Here is a 19,407-nt window from a genome sequence, read left to right as displayed (position 1 = left end):
TCAATTCCGTGCACGTGATCACTTTCAAGCGAATCATGAGCACGGAATTAAAATATTTAGAAAAAACGCGGTCTTCAAGGGAAGACGCAGTACGCGAACGCCGGTCCTGAAGGGTTAAACTTTTCTGAGCTCAACAGAATTTTCATCAACTCTATTGCATTCTGTTGTGCTTATTGTAACAGAGGCAAAGCTCAGACCAGACATTCCATTCGTGTTCTCTGCAATTCCAAACTTTCTATTCTTAAGAGTATTCCTCTTTCCCAAATAAATGGTCTGTCTGCGAATGGTGAATTTTGAGAGGATGCCTGCTCTCTTCTAAAGATATTGTTTCTTTTCAAATCAGGCTCATATTTAGTGAGCCCTCCTCTCTTTCTCTGTAACGGAGAACCATTTGGCATGTGCCCAAGTCAGTAAGATTAGAGTCTGCTGAAGGAATTTGATTTAGTTTCTGGTTCTGATTTCTGGAAAGATGATACCTCATAAGAATAAGATGAGCTTAAATTTCATTCTTTTCTAAGCATATCATATGTTGCCTTTTCTATATTGGGCAACAGTTCAACATGATATTTTTTTCTGCCCGGTCTAATAAGAACATGCACATATGATCTGTTTGTTATTATACCACACTTTTCGGGGAAAGAAATCAATGTAGGTAGTGAAATCTCAAGACACTAGCTCTGATTACTGACTTTGATAATTTTTGTGTACCTTAATGTCCAAGTTATCAGGAAAAAAGATGGGGGCATATTCAATGCACTTTTGAATATAAATTGGTAAAATATTAATAAATATACGCAATATTGTTAGCTATTGTATGTGTACGTTTATAGATATCTGTTTGTAATGTATAGACTTAAGCATGTGAGTAACCTGTAATTAAGGCTGAAAAAATGCTTTATTATGTATCCAGAGAAATGTCCCCCTGGAATGCTCTGATTTAAAGATCATGGTCCAGTACCTATGCATCTTTTTCACATATCCTTTTAATTCCACAAATAGCCACCAGGGTGTTTACATAAATTTACTCTGCATCAAAATATTTTCACTATATTTAGTATATAAATCAACTGATGCTAATAATCATGAGTTTGGACAGACACGTAACAAAAATGCACCCCAGATGTAAATAATTTTATTTATTTTTGCTTGCACACAGACACTTACACCTCCGTGCTTGCACGCAGACACTTAACCCTCAACGCTTGCACGCAGACTCTTACACCTCCGTGCTTGCACGCAGACACTTAACCCTCCACGCTTGCACACAGACACTTACACCTCCGTGCTTGCACGCAGACACTTAACCCTCAACGCTTGCACGCAGACTCTTACACCTCCGTGCTTGCACGCAGACACTTAACCCTCCACGCTTGCACGCAGACTCTTACACCTCCATGCTTGCACAGATGAGACTGTGCAGGTGGACTTATCCAGCTATCATGTATTGCTGATTTTAGGGCTGCAACTAACGATTATTTTCATAATCGATTAGTTGGCCGATTATTTTTTCGATTAATCGATTAATCGGATAAAAAAATGAATGTACATTTTTCATTTATTTAAAATAATTTAATAAACAAATGATGTTAAATACAAACGCAGAATAAAAAAAAAAACTGATAAAATGCATTTCTTGTCTTTATTTCCCAACCAGCCCCCCCAATTTATGCACATTTGAGCCCAGGCTTGCCACACTGCCTCCCAGATATGCCACGCTGCCTCCCACATATGTCACTCCACGCTGCCTCCCACATATACCACTCCACGCTGCCTCCCACATATGCCACGCTGCCTCCCACATTTGCCACTCCACGCTGCGTCCCACATATGCCACTCCACGCTGCCTCCCACATATGCCACGCTGCCTCCCACATATGCCACGCTGCCTCCCACATGCACATTTGAGCCCAGGCTTGCCACGCTGCCTCCCAGACATGCCACGCTGCCTCCCACATATGCCACGCTGCCTCCCACATATACCACTCCACGCTGCCTCCCACATATACCACTCCACGCTGCCTCCCACATATACCACTCCATGCTGCCTCTCACATATTCCACTCCACTCTACCCCCACATATGTCACTGTGCCTGATACGCCTTATACCCCCTGATACACCACTCCATCCTCCCCAGACATGCCACACTGCCTCCCAGACATGCCACACTGCCTCCCAGACATGCCACGCTGCCCTCCCCACATATGCCTTATATACCGTATATGCCTTATACCCCCAGATATGTCACTCCATCCTCCCCAGATATGCCTTATACCCCCAGATATCTCATAGTCCCCTCAGAGTCACAGACCATACTTTTATAAATAAGTACTGGGTTAATCTTCACTGCCCCCAGGATTTAGATTCCCCTTAGTCTGCCCCCCTTTACCTCTAACTGCACCTTAAGTTAACTTTATTAAATTAACCCTCAGTCCTCATCATTAAATTAACACTAAACACCCCATTAACCATAACTACCCCTAAATTAACTCTAAATACCCCATCAAACACAACTACCCTAAATTAACCCTAAACACCCCATTAACCACAGCATCCCCTAAATTAACCCTAAAGACCCCCATCAACCACAACAGCCCCTTAATTAACCCTAAACACCCCATTAACCACAACTGCCTCAAATTAACCCCAAACACCCCATTAACCACAGCTGCTCCTATATTAACCATAACTGCCCCTAAATTAACCCTAAACACCCCATTAACCATAGCTGCCCCTAAACACCCCATTAACCATAGCTGCCCCTAAACACCCCATTAACCATAACTTCCCCTAAATTAACCCTAAACACCCCATTAACCATAACTGCCCCTAAATTAACCCCCACCTCCCCTAACTTTCAGCAGCCCAAATATTAATTTTATACTTACAGTTAGATGAGTGTCACAGCCATGTGGTTCTGGCCTTCTGGGAGAAGGAAGGGGCGGGGCCAGTTGTCACAGTGATTACAGGGAGGGACTGGTAAGTAGGAGCTGCTGCTGTGAGTCACTAAAACGGATTATATAATGAGGGGGATTTTTCAGAGCGTTTGCTCTGAAAAAACCCTCATTTTATAATCGATAAAAATCGATTCAACTAATCGATAATGAAATTCGTTGGCAACGATTTTCATTATCGATTATTATCGATTTTATCGATTAGTTGTTGCAGCCCTAGCTGATTTGATACTGCAAGTGAGAGCTGGCAATTTCAGTTTCTCAAACGTCATACCTAATAAAAATAAAAAATAAAACTGTGGTGTCCCTGGTTCTAGACCAACCACACAAGGTACATGGTTTTATGAAGTCACAATACTTCTACTTTTAGTCAATTAATTTGGACAATATTAGTGGAATGGTTTGAGTAAGTTGTTTTACTTGCCTATTGGGAGACTTATTTAAGGAAAAAATAAAGAAGCCATATTGATCTAAAAGATCAAAGGTGGTAACCATACCTGGGAATTCTCTGGGTTGGACCCAGAGTTTCCAGGTAAAGCCCTCCTTCTCCGGGTCCTCAGGTAACTTTTTGGTAGGGAAGCAGTGTTTGGTTTATTCTACACCCACATCTGTCCTACCCCCCCCCCCTTCCCACTAAACCTGCCTGGGCAGCTAGCCTGGCCCAACACTTGACTAGCCCCACATCCATGCATGGTTGGACCTGCCCCTTCATGAAGACATTCCCCCAGAAGCAGAGCTTTTATTGAGGCAACATAGAAAAATCTATAGAGTTACATACATTTTAGGAGGTTATGGTCTTTTTGTTAGATGAAACTAAACTATTAGATCAACCAGTCAGGGTCTGTTGAGCATGAAATAAAGGAGAAATGATAGGTGAGGGGGTCTAAAATGAAAGAGTCCATTAAAAGAACACAGAGGAATGAGAAGTATGAGCAGAAAGTAAGAGTGAAACCAAAAATTGGGAGGGAAATCCAACTTTACGTATATCTGGGGTTGATCTTCCTGTCTGGTGGAAGACAGGAGGCCACCACTGTACAAGAGTTATCATGAAAGTAATGTGAATAACGATTACAAATGAAGAATTAAAATTCTTGTGGTATTGAACATTCGTACAATCCCATGGTGGCTTCTTTTCAGCATGACATGAGGCAATGTAACAGTTCCCTGTTTATTGTATTTCTGAAATTCAGCCAAATTATGGGAAAAATAAATTTTATATAAATGTTATCCTCGGCAACCAAGAAGGACAAAATAGAACAATACGCATTTCCGATTACATTAAATGCCGGGCCCCATAAATTGGCGGTCAAGTGAACTTACATAATGGAGACAGATACCTAGTGTTAAGGTCACAACAACCAAAAACGGAATCCCTTGCCATTTATCTGTTTCAACGTTTCATCCCATTCACTGTTTGATCGCTTGGTATAAGATCCTGTATATTTCCTGCATGTTTAAGCTGATAGCCTCTGCCCTCTCTGTTGGCAGTAGGCACACCGGAATTCAGCGCTTTTGTTCCACACTGTTTTATAGTCAGCTCAGATAATCCTCACATGGAGCCAATGTAATAAGAATCGTTCCCCTTGAATAAAGACAAAGTCCGCGAGAAGTGGCTTATGTATTATCTGTTTGGCAGAACAATTGGCTTTTGTCTCTACGTTAATATAATTCTGTATTTTAGATACAAATTTTACTTTTTGCATTATCTGTTAGTATTCTTCATATTATTTCCATTATGGCCATCAGGTATTTGCTAAAGATTTTAATAAGGTTTAGTTTGCTAAATTATTGTCTGCAAAATCCTAATAAAAAATCCCACGTAACGCAAAGTTGTGGGGTTTTTTTCTACATTGTTCAAGCATGTATCTGTGGTCGTGTAGATGCATCTATTTAATTTTTACCCATGAAAGTAGATGAGTAGAATTCTAGTCCCAAAACAGCAAATGCGATGCGGATGGACCAACCTGCTTTGGGCAATGACTTTGTGTTCTCGCTAAAGCTGAATAAACTTATATAACGAGGGTACAGACTTTGAGTTTGGGGTGTAATGTCAAAGTTTAAAATAGAAAACATTGGAATAGTGATTAGTGAGAGAGCAATATTTTGCAAACAAAACATTGGAAGTGATGTGGATTATTTAGGGATGTATGAGCTCACTTTCTCTTTCATTGGGCATAAAACTATTCTTGAACAAGCGCGCACAATATACACGCATCTACTATATTCTGCAACATCAAGTTCAATGTGTCTGCCCTTGAGTGGGCTTGCGGCCAGAAAAGGTATCTGCTTTCCAGTAAATGATGCTTGTACTGTATGTTGTCTGTAAGGTTTGTGATCATTGTTTAACATTGTTTCTGTAGCTTGAAGGGGTAGTAGAAGTATTATTAAACACTCATCTACAGACACCAGACAAGCCAGAAGGCTTGTTTTTCCCTCAGAAATCTCATGTAGCTTGAAGAGAATTCATAAAAAGCAATGTTTTCAAAGTTATGATAAATACAACTCAAGAGTGAGTTCACAACCTGTTCCTCAACCGTTCCACCAACCGTACGGGTTTTATGAACCTCCCATTGGAACACAATGTGGTAATTAAATCCTGCCCCATTAGTGTGCCTTTAGGACTTGGTTGGAGGGTGCTGCTTTAGAGATCCAAGACCCACAGGAGTCATTAGTTTATCTCCACATTATGGTGCCAAGTTTCCATGGTTAAAGGTGCCATCTGATCATCCCATATATGTATGTTGTCAACCAACCTTTGTTCAATGAGTTCACTATGTAACAGCTGTATTTTTTGTTTGTCAATTTTGTACAAAATGCTTTAGCGCTTTCCAATTCTATTTCAGAAAAACACCTTTACAGATGACATTGGAATAGCCAACTGGATGGAACATATTTTCTTATCACATGGTGCACTTCTGGCCAAAAGCTGTAAAGCATCCATGGAATTGGCAAAGCACGATTCAGAGGTGCAGTCTATGGCTTTCCAATACGGGAAGCACATGTCTCTGAGTTACAAGGTAAGATTTCAGTGTTATGTCATTATTATGTCATCACCATTATGTACCGTATTTGCCCGATTATAAGACGAGTTTTTCCCCAGAGCAAATGCTCTTAAAAATACCCCTCGTCTTATAATCGGGGTCGTCTTATAATCAGACCTCAAATAGGTCTGACTATGAGCAGGGGCGTAACTAGACGCCTCAGGGCCCGGGTGCGAGAATCTGTTAAGGGCCCCCTCACCCCCCCCCAAAAAACATGATTTTTACCCAACAATTATTTTTCAACTAATTCAACAAATTCAATTTACATATTGAATCATATCTGTAAAAAAATCAAAGAAAAAGGGGCGCATGTACAAAGGGCATAATCCAGGGGTGTCCAAGTTTTTTCTGCAGTGGGCCACTTCATCAGAATTGTATACGTGCGCAGGCCGCACTCATTTTTCACTGTGACAAAAAATATGGCCTTTAATAAAATATGCAGATTAAAATAAAGTAAAATGACACAAAACCTTTACTCTTCCTCTCACTGATTTCTGGGCCTTGAAAGTTTTGCGACTACAAATTCAGGATTCCCTAGATTTATTCTAGGGATGAACTAAAATGAAAATTCTGGACCAAAACATTCAGGGTTCACTTAGCCAAAACTGAAAATGACCCCCACCTTTAAAAATAATAATAAAAACTCACATGTTTAATAAAAGTAGGTAACAGCAATCACACTCCTATCATACCCAGGCAACCAGTAAATGCTGGTACCTAGGCATGATGGGACTGCTCGCTGTGATTGCTGTTAGCAATCACACTCCTATCATGCCAAGTCAGCCAGTACATGCTGGTACAGGGTGGCTGTAAGTGATGTGCAGACCCCATACTGCTGGCAGCATCACTACACAAGGGGGGCAGCTAGCTAGGTTTCAGCATGTACTGGCTGACTTGGCATGATAGGAGTGTGATTGCTAACAGTAGTCACAGTCCCATCATGCCTAGGTTCCAGCACTTACACATCCATCCAGTAAATGCTGGAACCTAGGCATGATGGGACTCTGATTGCTATTAGCAATCACACTCCTATCATGCCAAGTCAGCCAATACACGCTGGTACAGGATGGCTGTAAGTGATGTGCAGACCCCATACTGCTGGCAGCATCAATACACAAGGGGGGCAGCTAGCCAGGTTTCAGCATGTACTGGCTGACTTGGCATGATAGGAGTGTGATTGCTAACAGCAATCACAGTCCCATCATGCCTAGGTTCCAGCACTTACACATCCATCCAGTAAATGCTGGAACCCAGCGATGCAGGGGACCTGGATCCTCCTGTGTTATCCCCCCCCCAACTTACCGGTGCTTTTGAGTCCCCAGTGCTTAGTCCGGGCAGCGTGTAGAGCTCTACGCGATTCACGTAGACAACCTCCGCTCAAGCGCGTAGAGCTCTACACGCTGCCCGGACTAAGCACCGGGGACTCAGAAGCACCGGTAAGTTTGGAGGAGGTAGGGGGAGGGAGTGTGCTCTGTGAAATGCCTTTTAACCCCCTTAATGCCACTCTGCCTCCAGAAATGCCTTTTAACCCTCTATGCGCCACTCTGCCTCCTGAAATGCCTTATACCTCCTTATATGCCACTCTGCCCCATAATATGCCTTTTAACCCCCTAAATGCCAGAGTGGCATATAGGGGTATAAGGCAATTCTGGAGGCAGAGTGGCACAAAGGGGGTCAAAAGGCATATCATGGGGCACAGTGGCATATAGAGGGTTAAAAGGCGTATCATGGGGCACAGTGGCATTTAGGGGGTATAAGGCATTTCTGGGGCAGAGTGGCAAGCCTGGGGGCAGATCTGCATAACAGGTTGAAAAAAAGGAAACAAACAAAATATTTTTCTCAATCATAGCTTTTATTAACAAACAATTGTTCACGTAGTTTACATGAATTAATATTTACTGGTAAAACTTTTTTCCTATAGGGTCGTCTTATATTCAGGCTTTTTCTTTTTTTTCATAAATTAATATTCAGATTTTGGGGGGTCGTCTTATAATCGAGCAAATACGGTATATGTTTATTGTGTAAGTTCTGGAATCTTGTCATTGCGTTTACATTTAGAAAGATTCAATTTTTAAGAGATAATTGTCCACAAATCAATGCAACATCAAAGGGTATTGTTTTTTTAAGTGCAGGAATATGTGGGAATGAATATGCTGAATCTGTGAATGATACCATCATTTATGAGGATGAATAAATGTTTATTGATACAGAAATCACAATGTTAAGACTTTAGCCATAATACATTAGGAATGCATCAGGCAATATGTTGTACAGCAAACTAATTGAGGTGTGACCCATCTGTAAATAAAAAAAAAAATACAGGCTTGCGTTTTGGACGTTTCTCTTCTGATTTATAGGGACCTAAAAACTGCAGAGAAATCCTTAGGTTCAGAGATATTTTATGGCTCCATTGTTTCAACAGTAGATGTTATAGTACAACATTTTTCCGAAACAAAAACAAATTTCTGGATGTTCTAAGGCATAACTGAAAATCACTCTAAAACAAATGGGAATTACTGGAGAACATATACAAGACACATATTTTGTAGAACAAATAATGTGGAGTTTTAACTGGCTTAGTATGTTCTGGACATAATGTGTAACCCAAACCATCCCCTTTCTTTTCGAGAACATGATGGATTTGTTTTAGCTAATGATCTTTTTATTCAGTAAAGGAAAGTATGGTGGTGTAGGTAGAGAAGTAGTACCAGGAGTTCATGTTTTAACCTAGAAATAGTATCTCTTCCTTGCCAGTATGCAAAGGCAATAAACTCAACCCCAGCTAGGTCCAGCATTGGCACACGCTGGAGTTCCATGAGGTCTAACAAGACCCTGTATATACATGCATGGATTTCGGCAATAAAGCTTTTCTGCCATTGCTTCAGTCAAAAGAAGCACAGAAACTGGACCACTGAGGGCCCTATTGGAGGCCTCCTCTTCACATTTATATCAGTCTTTGGAGGCAGGGCTAACCACTCTATGGGTGTGGCTGTCTGCAAAGAGGGCAGAAATGAGCTGGGCGTTGGGTGGAGCTAAATGCTACTCCAGATGCTACTCAATGCTACTGGACCAATTTTTAACATATTTATAATAAAGATTTGCAGCTACAAAGACTTGCAGCAACATTTCATTTCATGTCTCTTTTGACGCTTCTCCGATGAATACCCCCCTCCCATTGAACGTTTGTAATTATTTATTTCTTTTTAATTAGTGGTGATGTAAATAAATACCAAGATAGGACGGCTTTTATTACAACTAACTCAAAACTGCCATGTGGTGTGTTAAAAACTGTTTACACAACATATAGGCATTTGTTATCCTCTATTGATTAATGTCAAGTTTATTCTTGGTGACAAGCCTGCTTTAAGCAGTTATTCAAGGGAAACTAATGCAGATGATTTTACAGGCTGTCTTTTTCATCACAGTGATCTAAAACTAAAGTGAATATGTTTTGTCTCTTTCCTGTTGTTTAAGGTAATGGAACAGAACAGATTTTCATTTCATAATTCATAAGCAGTTTTCCTGTACAGGAGCACTCTAGTGATGTATTCCCTGAGGTTTTCAGATTCTGCCCACAAGCAAACCAAGGCTCCTCTATGTACATCAGCTACAAGTTTTTGAGTTAGGCTGCAGCTTGGTGCATCCGTTGCTTAAGAACGCAGTGCCAAGGTGACACTGAGGATATCATTTTTGCCCCTTGAGAAGGTTACTGGCCACAGCACAAATAATTATCTTTTATAAAATTTAACTAATAATATTTATGAAATGGATCAAAATTTGAATGCTTTTTTAAAAGTGAAGACTGGTTCAATAAGACAATAGTTCTCAGATTTACCCAATCACTTAATATTTTAATTTAAAAAACATATGGATGCTTGTGTGGTCTTCACTTTAACCTGGCAGATTGCCATCGATTACTATAAAGGAGTGGTCATGTATTTGTTTTAAATATTGTATTTCATATATCCTATTTCATATTCCCAACCCCCAAATTGGGTAATACAGGCATGGGGGTCCGCAAGAGGGGACAATTGCGCTCTGAAGATGGCACTCTATGCTGTCTATTCCCTGACTCATGGACACCCATGAGTAGAGCATATGCAAAACAACTTTTTGTGGGCTAGCTGATGTTTGTATGGCTTGTATTGCAAGCTCTTTAAAAAATAAAAATAATTTTGATTCAAATTATTTCCCTTCAAAAGTATGTACGGTATGTGAGGAATGGTAGCACGCCATAAAGCAGAGAAAACAGAACATATAAGCTCCAAAAGTGTAACATTTCTTCAGAACAAAACAAAATGTAAAAATACTAACAAAAACAACTAATAAAAACAATCAAATTACCTCAACAGTTCAGTGGTATTTGCTTTATATATAAAATATGTTTAAATAGGCTATCAGTCATATGTATAAACAGACCTTGGTTATGCCCACTTGTTATTATCTTTCAGCTTTACTCGGATATCCAGCCCTTTGTAAATGGCAAATTCAGCGGGACATCCTTTAGCCTTAACTCTGCTCCAGTGGTTCTTCATCAGGATTCTGTGGGACGAGAGGAATGGATGCAGCAGATTAAACAGGTAATTTTCTTTATTATTGTAAATTCTACATTTTAACGTTTTTTTCTTTAACTCTTGTGAAGTTAGATTGGAGTGACATCAGTTTGTCAAGATGAATATACGCCAATCTACAAATGAAACAAGGAAATTAACTGTCATGTCCAATATACCATTCTTTTGGAAGAGATGCACCTCTTATGACCTGCACCTTCTGCATTAGCCATCTTTGAGCCATTACTGCTCAGGACAACCCAGCATAGCATGTAGGAAGATCATTATTATAACTAGAAGGTACCTCCTGATGGTGTCATGATAAGGTCACAGTGGTACCTCTAAATATTTTTTAGAGGGAGACATTCTAGTTTCCCTCACCATGATCTCCTTGCCTACTTATATGTTGGTTCCTACTTTTAGAGGACGAAAAGATTCTCATTTGGGGAGTTCATCCTGATATCATCAGGAGGTACTCTCAGGAGATGCCAATGGGACCTCTAGTGGGAAAAACAGTATGAAAAAAGTGTTGTGTGTAAGGGAGCACTTTGACCTTCTCATGTTTTGCTGAGGATTAAAAGATTAACGTGCTCTGTCATAAACGGGTTTGGTTGGTGAGTTTTCTACTTTAAAGTTTTTGGGGACTTTTCTGTTTGTATACATATTTTTCAAAACAAGTAAATTTTTTGGACTAGAATTCCCTTTGGTAGCTCTGTCGACCCCTAGATCCGGTTCATTACTGTACCCCAGTGCCAGACAGAGGGAATGAAAATGACGTATTCTACGCCACTTGCATTGTGTGGCAGCCTGTATGCAGCTGGTAGCCACACACTAAAGAAGCAAAGGTACATGAGACGCATCATCAGACACCGGCCTACCGGGCATTTGCCTGATGGTCAGTCTGGGCCTTTTTGTTACCAGTTGTTAACCATATATTTTTCTGTGCAATGTTTTGCAATATATGAGGTTACAGACCCAGCATATTAAAGCTGAGCAAAGATAAAAGCTTATAGAAAGTGACTTATCAGTAAATGTCAATAGTAGATGAAAATCCTAGGCAAATGAGATGTCTGCCAACACAAGTTAAGTAAATTAATATTTTATGGTTTTTTCCCATGTGTATTAGCTGTGTATAATTTATACTGCGTAAATTGTAAGAAAAAAAAGAAGGGAGCATTTCTGCCTTTTCAGTTTAAAGTCCCTGCCAAAGGTCAGCGGTTATTTTTCCAATGTGTATGTATGTCTGTTGTCACAAATGGGTTAAAGAAAAGAAAGGAGGATTAGGACACAGATGGAGAAAAGTATATAGATGGACTAAGAGGCAAAGGAGAAAAGAAGGAGTTAAATAAACACTAGCACCAGTCTTAAGACCTTCTATACACGGAGTGAGCTGCTGCTCTACTGTTGCAGGGTCGCGTAATTTTGCCTTGTGACGCCACTGAGCTCCCGTCTCCCATACTGGGCTGCCCCAGGTCAGATTGACCCCGTTTTTAAAAATGTGGAGAAGAGGAAAAACACTGAAGAGAAACATTAAGAAAGAAATAGATTTCAGTGTAAATTTTGAAGAATTATAAACAGCCTTATATACACAGGTACAAAATAATATGATGGGGAGGAAAATAAATTGATGTATCCATGTATGTATTTATCTTTTAATCTCATATCTTTGGACTCATTCAATTGTCATCCACAATCTTAACTGTCCTCAAGATTGTAAGCTTGCGAGCAGGGCTCTCTCCACCTAATGTATCAGTTTGTCTTGGTCTGTCAATTCTCGTCTTGTCATACCCCATGAATATATATACTGTATTAAGCGCTGCGTAAATTGTTGGCGCTATATAAATACAAGATAATAATTATAACATAAAAGTTTAAAGAAGATTAAAAACTAATATTAGAAGAAACGTTTAAAAAACAAAATCTAATACTCAGAAACACAGAATTTTGAATGCCCATCTAGTTTGGAAAATTTGTTTACCAAAAATACCCCTATATGAACCTCTTAAATAAGAAGTATTTAACATAGGGGTGAAAAAAATTGGGTTAACTCATTGGAAACAACCATTTAATGTTTAAACCGTTTGTTTAAAAAAAAAAAAGCAATTTCTTTGGTTGTAATAACAATTGAATGCATAATTTTTATGGAGGGAAGGGGCTGCAGTGACATTTCTTTTGCTCGTCAGGAATATCTAGAAAAATAATAGGTTTTCATAATTACAGAAACAAGCTTTTTAAAGGAAGTTTAAAGGGCTGTAACCCTGGGTTATTACCGTGGAAACCAGCCTTCCACTTTACATTTAATGACATTGAGTTCAGCGTCTGGTGCCTTCATACTCGTTAGCTGTCACCGTTCAGGGAAAGTTCATAGTGTTAAGCATCAGGCAAGTTTTGTGACAATAAAAATCCTTCTGGACGCTGTTCCATTTTTCAGTGCATCGCCCTCACATCCAGGGCTACTCACGTGTTAGAGCTCTTGGGATCTCATTAGTAAGTACGTTTAAAAGATAGAAATAGTTTCATACCATAATATCAAGAGCTTGATTTAGGTGATGATGAACAAGGGACATTCTTGTCTATCGGCGTCTAAAAGAGACATTACCGCATCTAACCCTTTTTCTTTTTTTTTTCTGCAGACGGATATATAGGAGAGGTATTTCTTTAATTTATAACCTCTGCGAGGTGTATAGAAAGCTAAAGTCCTTAATTCATTGAAATTTATGCAATAACGTATCTATTGTACAGTGGTGAGAAGATGGTTGCAGTGCTCAGCCTCCTCATGAGAATTTGGTAAAGAAAGCAAAGTGTTGCTTGATGCCGATTATAGACCAGTCACAGTGCTGCCGCTCTTACCTATGATGTCATACAGGTAGTAGTCTGTTAAAAGGGTAGCATTGTACCATGCTATCCATGGAAACAAAATGTGCACATTTTGTACTTACCTAGGTCTGTTCTTCAGGCTTATTGTATCTACGGTATGGTGTAGTAGTCAGTAGTTTAGCCAGTAACGGTGCAATCTTTACCAAATTTGCTGTAGTAATGTGTTGTGATATTTATTGGAGATTTTTTATTGGCAGGATGCGTGTAGTAGTGTGTTGTATGTAGGCTATAGCATGCACATAGTTTGCGTTTATTGGATAACATTTAATATATCACTTAAAGTTTGGTTCATGTCAGATGCTTAGTATGCAAGATATTAATCAAGTTACAAAGTGATGGGTCATTTGAAGACCTTTTCTGTGGACACAACACACATATATTTATGCACAGGGAGATTTAAGGAAAACATTTAAATTATTTTATAAATGCATAGTAAATGAAAAGTGTATAATAATGCATGTCCAGTTTTGACACCTTACAAATAATTATTTATCTTTAAGCATATGTCAAAGTAGGTTAATTTCCAACTAAAGGATGGACTACCAAAACCCTCTCTTCTTATTAATACTTATTGTTCCATGTTACAATTGTCTGTTTTTATAGGTGCTAACAGCAATCACAGTCCTATCATGCCCAGGTTCCTGCATTTACTGGTTGTCTGGGCATGATAGGAGTGTGACTGTTAACAGCAATCACAGTCCTATCGTGCCCAGGCAACCAGTAAATGCAGGAACCTGGGCATGATAGGACTGTGATTGCTGTTAGCAATTATATATATATTAATATTGTATTTTATTGTCCAATTTTGGTGTGATACACGTCTATTAAAAGTAAGTAACACATCAAATTTGGACAAAAAATACAATAACAATATCAATGTATATATGATTAACAGCAATCACACTCCTATCATGTCTAGGCAACCAGTACATGTTGGAATTTGTGTGTGCGTTAACAATCATATATTTATATATATTAATATTGTTATTTAATATGTTTGTACAATTTTGATGTGTTACTTTTATTAAAAAGATGGGGGGTCATTTTCTGTTTCGGTTTCGATCCAGAATTTTCATTTTGGTGCATCCCTAGAATACATAGGAACTATTTAATTTGTATGTATCCAGAGATAAAATGCCCTCCTGAATTTGTAGTTGCGTTAGAGGACAAACTTTCTAGGCCCAGAAATCAGTGAGAGGCATTGTAAAGGATTTTGTGTAATTTACTTTATTTCAATCTGCATGTCTTATTAAAGGCCGTTTTTTCAGCCCCCGAACATATACATTTCTGATGAAATGGCCCGCTGCAGGAAAAACTTGGACACCCCTGTACTACATGTTATGTCCTCTCTACAGCACCACGGAATTTCATGGCGCTATATAAAACAATAAATAATAATGCAAAACTGAGAGTTCATGTAACAGTGGGTAATGAATCAATGAATCTTAGTGTCATTATCTACATAAGTACTTTTGAAACTTGGCATTTTTGTATGTTAGACCTGCCTATGTTGGCATATGTAACTTGTATAATTCATAGATGCAGTAATTCAGCAATGTTTTTATGGCATTACACATTTTCTTATGTATAACCGATTACACATATGCAGTGATCATTGCCATGTAAAGCACAAGCATGCATCCTACAGTTTGAAATGTCATGGATTGTGGAAATGTAACATACCTAAGTAATGTAAGCACTTATTGTGTCACGTTTTCATACATGGTTGCTTGTATGAGAGATTATCCTGGGTGTTTCTTTACTTAATGAACGTGTTTTGCTTACTAGGCTCAACTGAAAGGCAACTTGGTTGATCTGGCAAAGGTAAGGGGTTGTTTCTTATTTTGACTTATGTGTTACATGTTCCGCTGTTGTTATTGAGTAATAATCACATATGATTATGGAAATTACTATAACTACATTTTTCAATTCTTTAAACTAAATAAACTTTTTTAAAATTAAAATACGCAATATACCGTTGTGTGAAAAAGTATTTTTCACTATGGCAATGAAGATTATTACACCTTTAACCAAAAGATAATTATTAGATAAAAGGGAACAACAGCTTTCATACTTATGATACATATGTCAATATCCAATGCCCTCTTACACTCAAAACCTCTTATGTACCTTCTTACACTCAAAACCTCTTACATACCTTCTTAACCTCAAAACCTTGTTGGTATTAACTGGGATCGATGGCTCTCAGCACTTTGGAGGAGTCTGGGTCAGTCGCCCATGCCAAGTCACTTTAAGCTATCAACAGTTGTAGGTTTTCGAACATGCTTGTTAGGTCTGGAGTTTGACCAGGCTATTGCAAATCTGTAAATGGCTTGTTCTTCAACCATTCTGATGTATTTTTTCTGATAATTACCTTGCTGCATGCTGCTTATTAAGTAATACTGGTGCTTTCTACCTCTTTTAGGCTAGGTTTCCACTTGGTTTTTTTTAGCTAAAAACGCCCATAAAAACGCCAATAGCACCACCTGGCGTTTTTTTAGTGAAAAAACGCAGCAGCCAGATGTTAGCTGTTCTTCAATAGGAAATCGCAGAATGCCATATCCACTTGGCGTTTTTTCAGTCCTCTTTGGCGTTTTTCTGCTTTTTTGGGCTCTGTGGCAGTTTTTCAAAATCGCAGCATGTTGACACTCTGGCGTTTTTTGCAAGGAAATCTTGGCGTTTTTCTCCAATAGAAGTCTATGGGAGAGAAAAAACGCCATGAAAAAGCCATGTGGGTTTATTGCCTTGGCGTTTTTTATGGCGTTTTTTCCACAGTTACAATGCAGAGGATGGACCCAGTATCTGTGTGTCCTACGAGAAATAGGCTGGAAACAAACAGTTTCACACAAAACAAAGTTCATATTGAATTCTACACCATTTGGAACAAACATGCCATTACAAACAAACATACGCGACACATCAACTGGATCCTGCGTGCCAAAAGCAACAGCAAACAATTTGCACCATCATTTGGGGCCAATCTTCCTAGAGGAGCAGACATTCAGAATAAAGCATGCCTTACAAACCACAGAAAAGTGACAAAAGGGTCCGCCGGGGCGTTTAAGTAGAACTCTACCAAGTAAATGACATCAGGGGGCAGATACTCGCCATTTATCCGAATCCCTTTTAGCTGGGTGAAACTTCTAACTTGTAAAGGCTGGAAAAACTGCCTAAGGTCAAAAAAAGCAATTTCCACAGAAAGGCTAAAACGGCAGAAAAAACTCCAGAAAAAAACGCCAAAACGCAGAAAAATGCAGTGGCGGTTTTCTTGGCGTTTTTCATCAAGAAAAAAAACGCAGGACAAAAACCCAAGTGGAAACCTAGCCTTAAACTTAATATCTCAAAAACAATTACACTGATTGTCATAGAGCGCCAGTTTTATGTATATATATTTTCAAAATCAATTTAAAAATCAATAAATATATTCATAGTTCCTACGTTTATTAAGAGACAATTCATCTTGAAACTTAAATAGCGTAAAAGTTGCGTTTTTGCTTTTCAGAACTTTTTTATGTTTTAATATATTGAAAATATATCCAATTATGTGCACCTCCAAAAAAAAAAACAAAACACATCATTGTGAAGTCAGTGAGTGAAAAAGGTAACTCCTGCAGACTCACCTGCCAGCTCTTGCTTTAATACATAAACCCCAGTGTGTCTTGTTGGTGTGTTGTCATAAAAAAAGCCATGCTTTTCATGCTTTTTTTTTTTTTTTTTTTTTAAACACCATCTTAAGTTTCAAAACATGCTTAACCGTAGCTTAAACATCCCTCTTAAAGTTGTTTTAATTGCATTTTAATTGCGAGTCTCTTAAGGACGAATCTAAAAATGATGCTTACAAAATTTCAACAAGAAGGAAAAACATTAATGGAAGAAACCGGTTTTAGAGAGCTACTACAGGCCTGGTCATCAGCTGTGTTTCCTGTGTTATCTTCTGTTGTGCAGGGTGTGTTTTGTCCTTAAATGATGCTCCGGCATAGTTTGCTAAAACAGGACAAGTAGAGTCCCGGAAGTGTTTTGGCCGATATTTGGCTGCCAACAAAGTCTTCCCATGAGGGATCCTGAGAAACGAAGGAAAGTGTGAATGAAGAAGCCTGGCTTGCCTTTAATAGAGGCAGATATGTCCAAGTTAAAAAAAAACATGACATAAAATGAATGAAACAAGTATAAGTGCTAGTTTTCAATGTTGGCAACTGTTACATTTTAACTTTGTATATAGCTTATGATGTTAAATTGTGACATTACATTGTGCTACACAAACCTGGGATCAGTGACAGCACTAGAAAAAATATACGTTAGGAAGCAACGAATGACATGTTCTAAAGGTAGCACTAAATCGTATTTTATAATGGCCTTTTTTAATTAAATAGCAATGGCCTTACAAAGCAGCTGTCTCTGGAAAAGAAAAAGTATCCACCATACTATGCGGACTGTAACATTCCTAATTAGTTAGCCAAAAAAAAAGCTGTCTCATGTTCTTCATGTGGGTGAGCTCTGCATTTTATTAGAGGTGCCACTTCCCTTTGTCTGCAAACAATAGAGGGATAACTGTTTATTGGGTTATATTTGGAATATGTGAGCCACATGGCATCTCCATCACTGATTTTCAGCCGTGTGTGTGTTTTCTGACAGGTGCAGGAGATCATCAAGGCAGGCAAAGGTGTATCTTCAGCTATTGACCTGTGCCATTACCATGGAAACAAAGCTCTGGAGACCCTACAGTGCTTCCCTCCCTCTGAGGCCCGAACCGCCTTGGAAAACATTGTCTACGCTGTGACCAGATTTTAATGATGCTGAACAGAATTGGACGCCGCTGCTTACATTTTAAGCAAATCATCTGGAAGTCCAGAGCTGAAAAGCTGAGAACTGTCATCCCTTCCCCTGCCTGCCTGCTTTCATTCTTGTCTAAGTCTCTGCATTGCACAAGGGGGTGGGGGACTTTGTTTTTTTTTATATATATATATATATATATATATATATATACTTCTTCTAAAGCTAAAAATAGAAAAAGGAAAAAAAAAAAGGTCAAGCCGTTTTCTCTTGTCATGCCAGAAGCACACTTGAGGCTGAACCAGTAGAAATAATTAATGAGGTTTGCTTCTGTGACCTCATCAAATGGCTAGGAAATAAGCCCTTATTGATTGGACATAGCCGGGGATGGCGCCAGTGTGGTGGCCTGTGGTTTTCCTGCTCCTGGAGGACAGAGAGGGTGTGATTCTGCAGGTGTCAATAGGAAATCTCTACATCAAGAAACACACACACACACACATATATATATATATATATATCAAGGACACTTAGTCATTAAATGCGAGACTAAATATATGCATATGTGTTTTTTTCTGTTAAACTAAAAGGATTATGTATTTAAAACATTCATCATGTCATCACAGGATTCTATTCTCTCCGCTGCTATACACAGTTACACTAATAGTTAACAAGTGTTTTTTTATGTATAGTAATGAATGCTTGTATATGACATCTCTATTTATCCATTACTAATTCATTTTGGACTTGCAGCTCATTGTTATTAAAGGACAATTTGTGTTACTGCAAGTCCAACATATGCAAAAAAAAATGCTCAGTTATCATTCACAAATATGTAGAAATTCTACGTTGTCTTGGAAACACATGATGAAATAGAATATGATGGTGAGCAAAAAAGGAAAATCCCCAAGTTTTTAATTACTAGTATCAGATAAAAAATGTTTTATCGTTTATTTTTAAAACAGTTCTAGTTTTTGTGTAATGCTTCAGCTGCAACGTAGTCATTTATATGTGTCATTTATATGTGTTCTAGCTCTGTTATCTTAGCCCAGAGTTATTTTATTCAATCACCCTGACTTATGGTAAACAACAGAATGTTTTAGTCGGAATCACCCAGGCAGACACACTGACTAATGAAAGTCTATGGAGGAATGGACTTAATCCGCAGTGCCATAAATGAATTGGCTCAGTGGGGTGTTTGAGCAGGGAAAGTCACCCA

General features: G+C 38.7%; 1 protein-coding gene across 1 annotated transcript in view; it reads left to right on the top strand.

Moving 5' to 3' along the window:
• The window catches only part of LOC149284597 (all trans-polyprenyl-diphosphate synthase PDSS2-like), an 88,360-nt gene extending 70,151 nt beyond the window's left edge, over positions 1–18,209 (top strand). The window contains exons 5-8 of the mRNA XM_089496458.1: positions 5,797–5,970; positions 10,446–10,574; positions 15,210–15,245; positions 18,054–18,209. Coding sequence (XP_089352584.1) covers positions 5,797–5,970; positions 10,446–10,574; positions 15,210–15,245; positions 18,054–18,209 — 495 coding nt within the window. The remainder of the gene's footprint in view (positions 1–5,796; positions 5,971–10,445; positions 10,575–15,209; positions 15,246–18,053) is intronic.
• Positions 18,210–19,407: the final 1,198 nt, after the last annotated feature.

This window comes from Sceloporus occidentalis, unplaced genomic scaffold (assembly GCF_023333645.1).
Source record: "Sceloporus occidentalis isolate IW3139 unplaced genomic scaffold, rSceOcc1.0.p SCAF_90, whole genome shotgun sequence".
Classification (NCBI taxonomy): Eukaryota; Metazoa; Chordata; class Lepidosauria; order Squamata; family Phrynosomatidae; genus Sceloporus; species Sceloporus occidentalis.
This window is presented reverse-complemented; position numbering and strand designations above follow the sequence as displayed.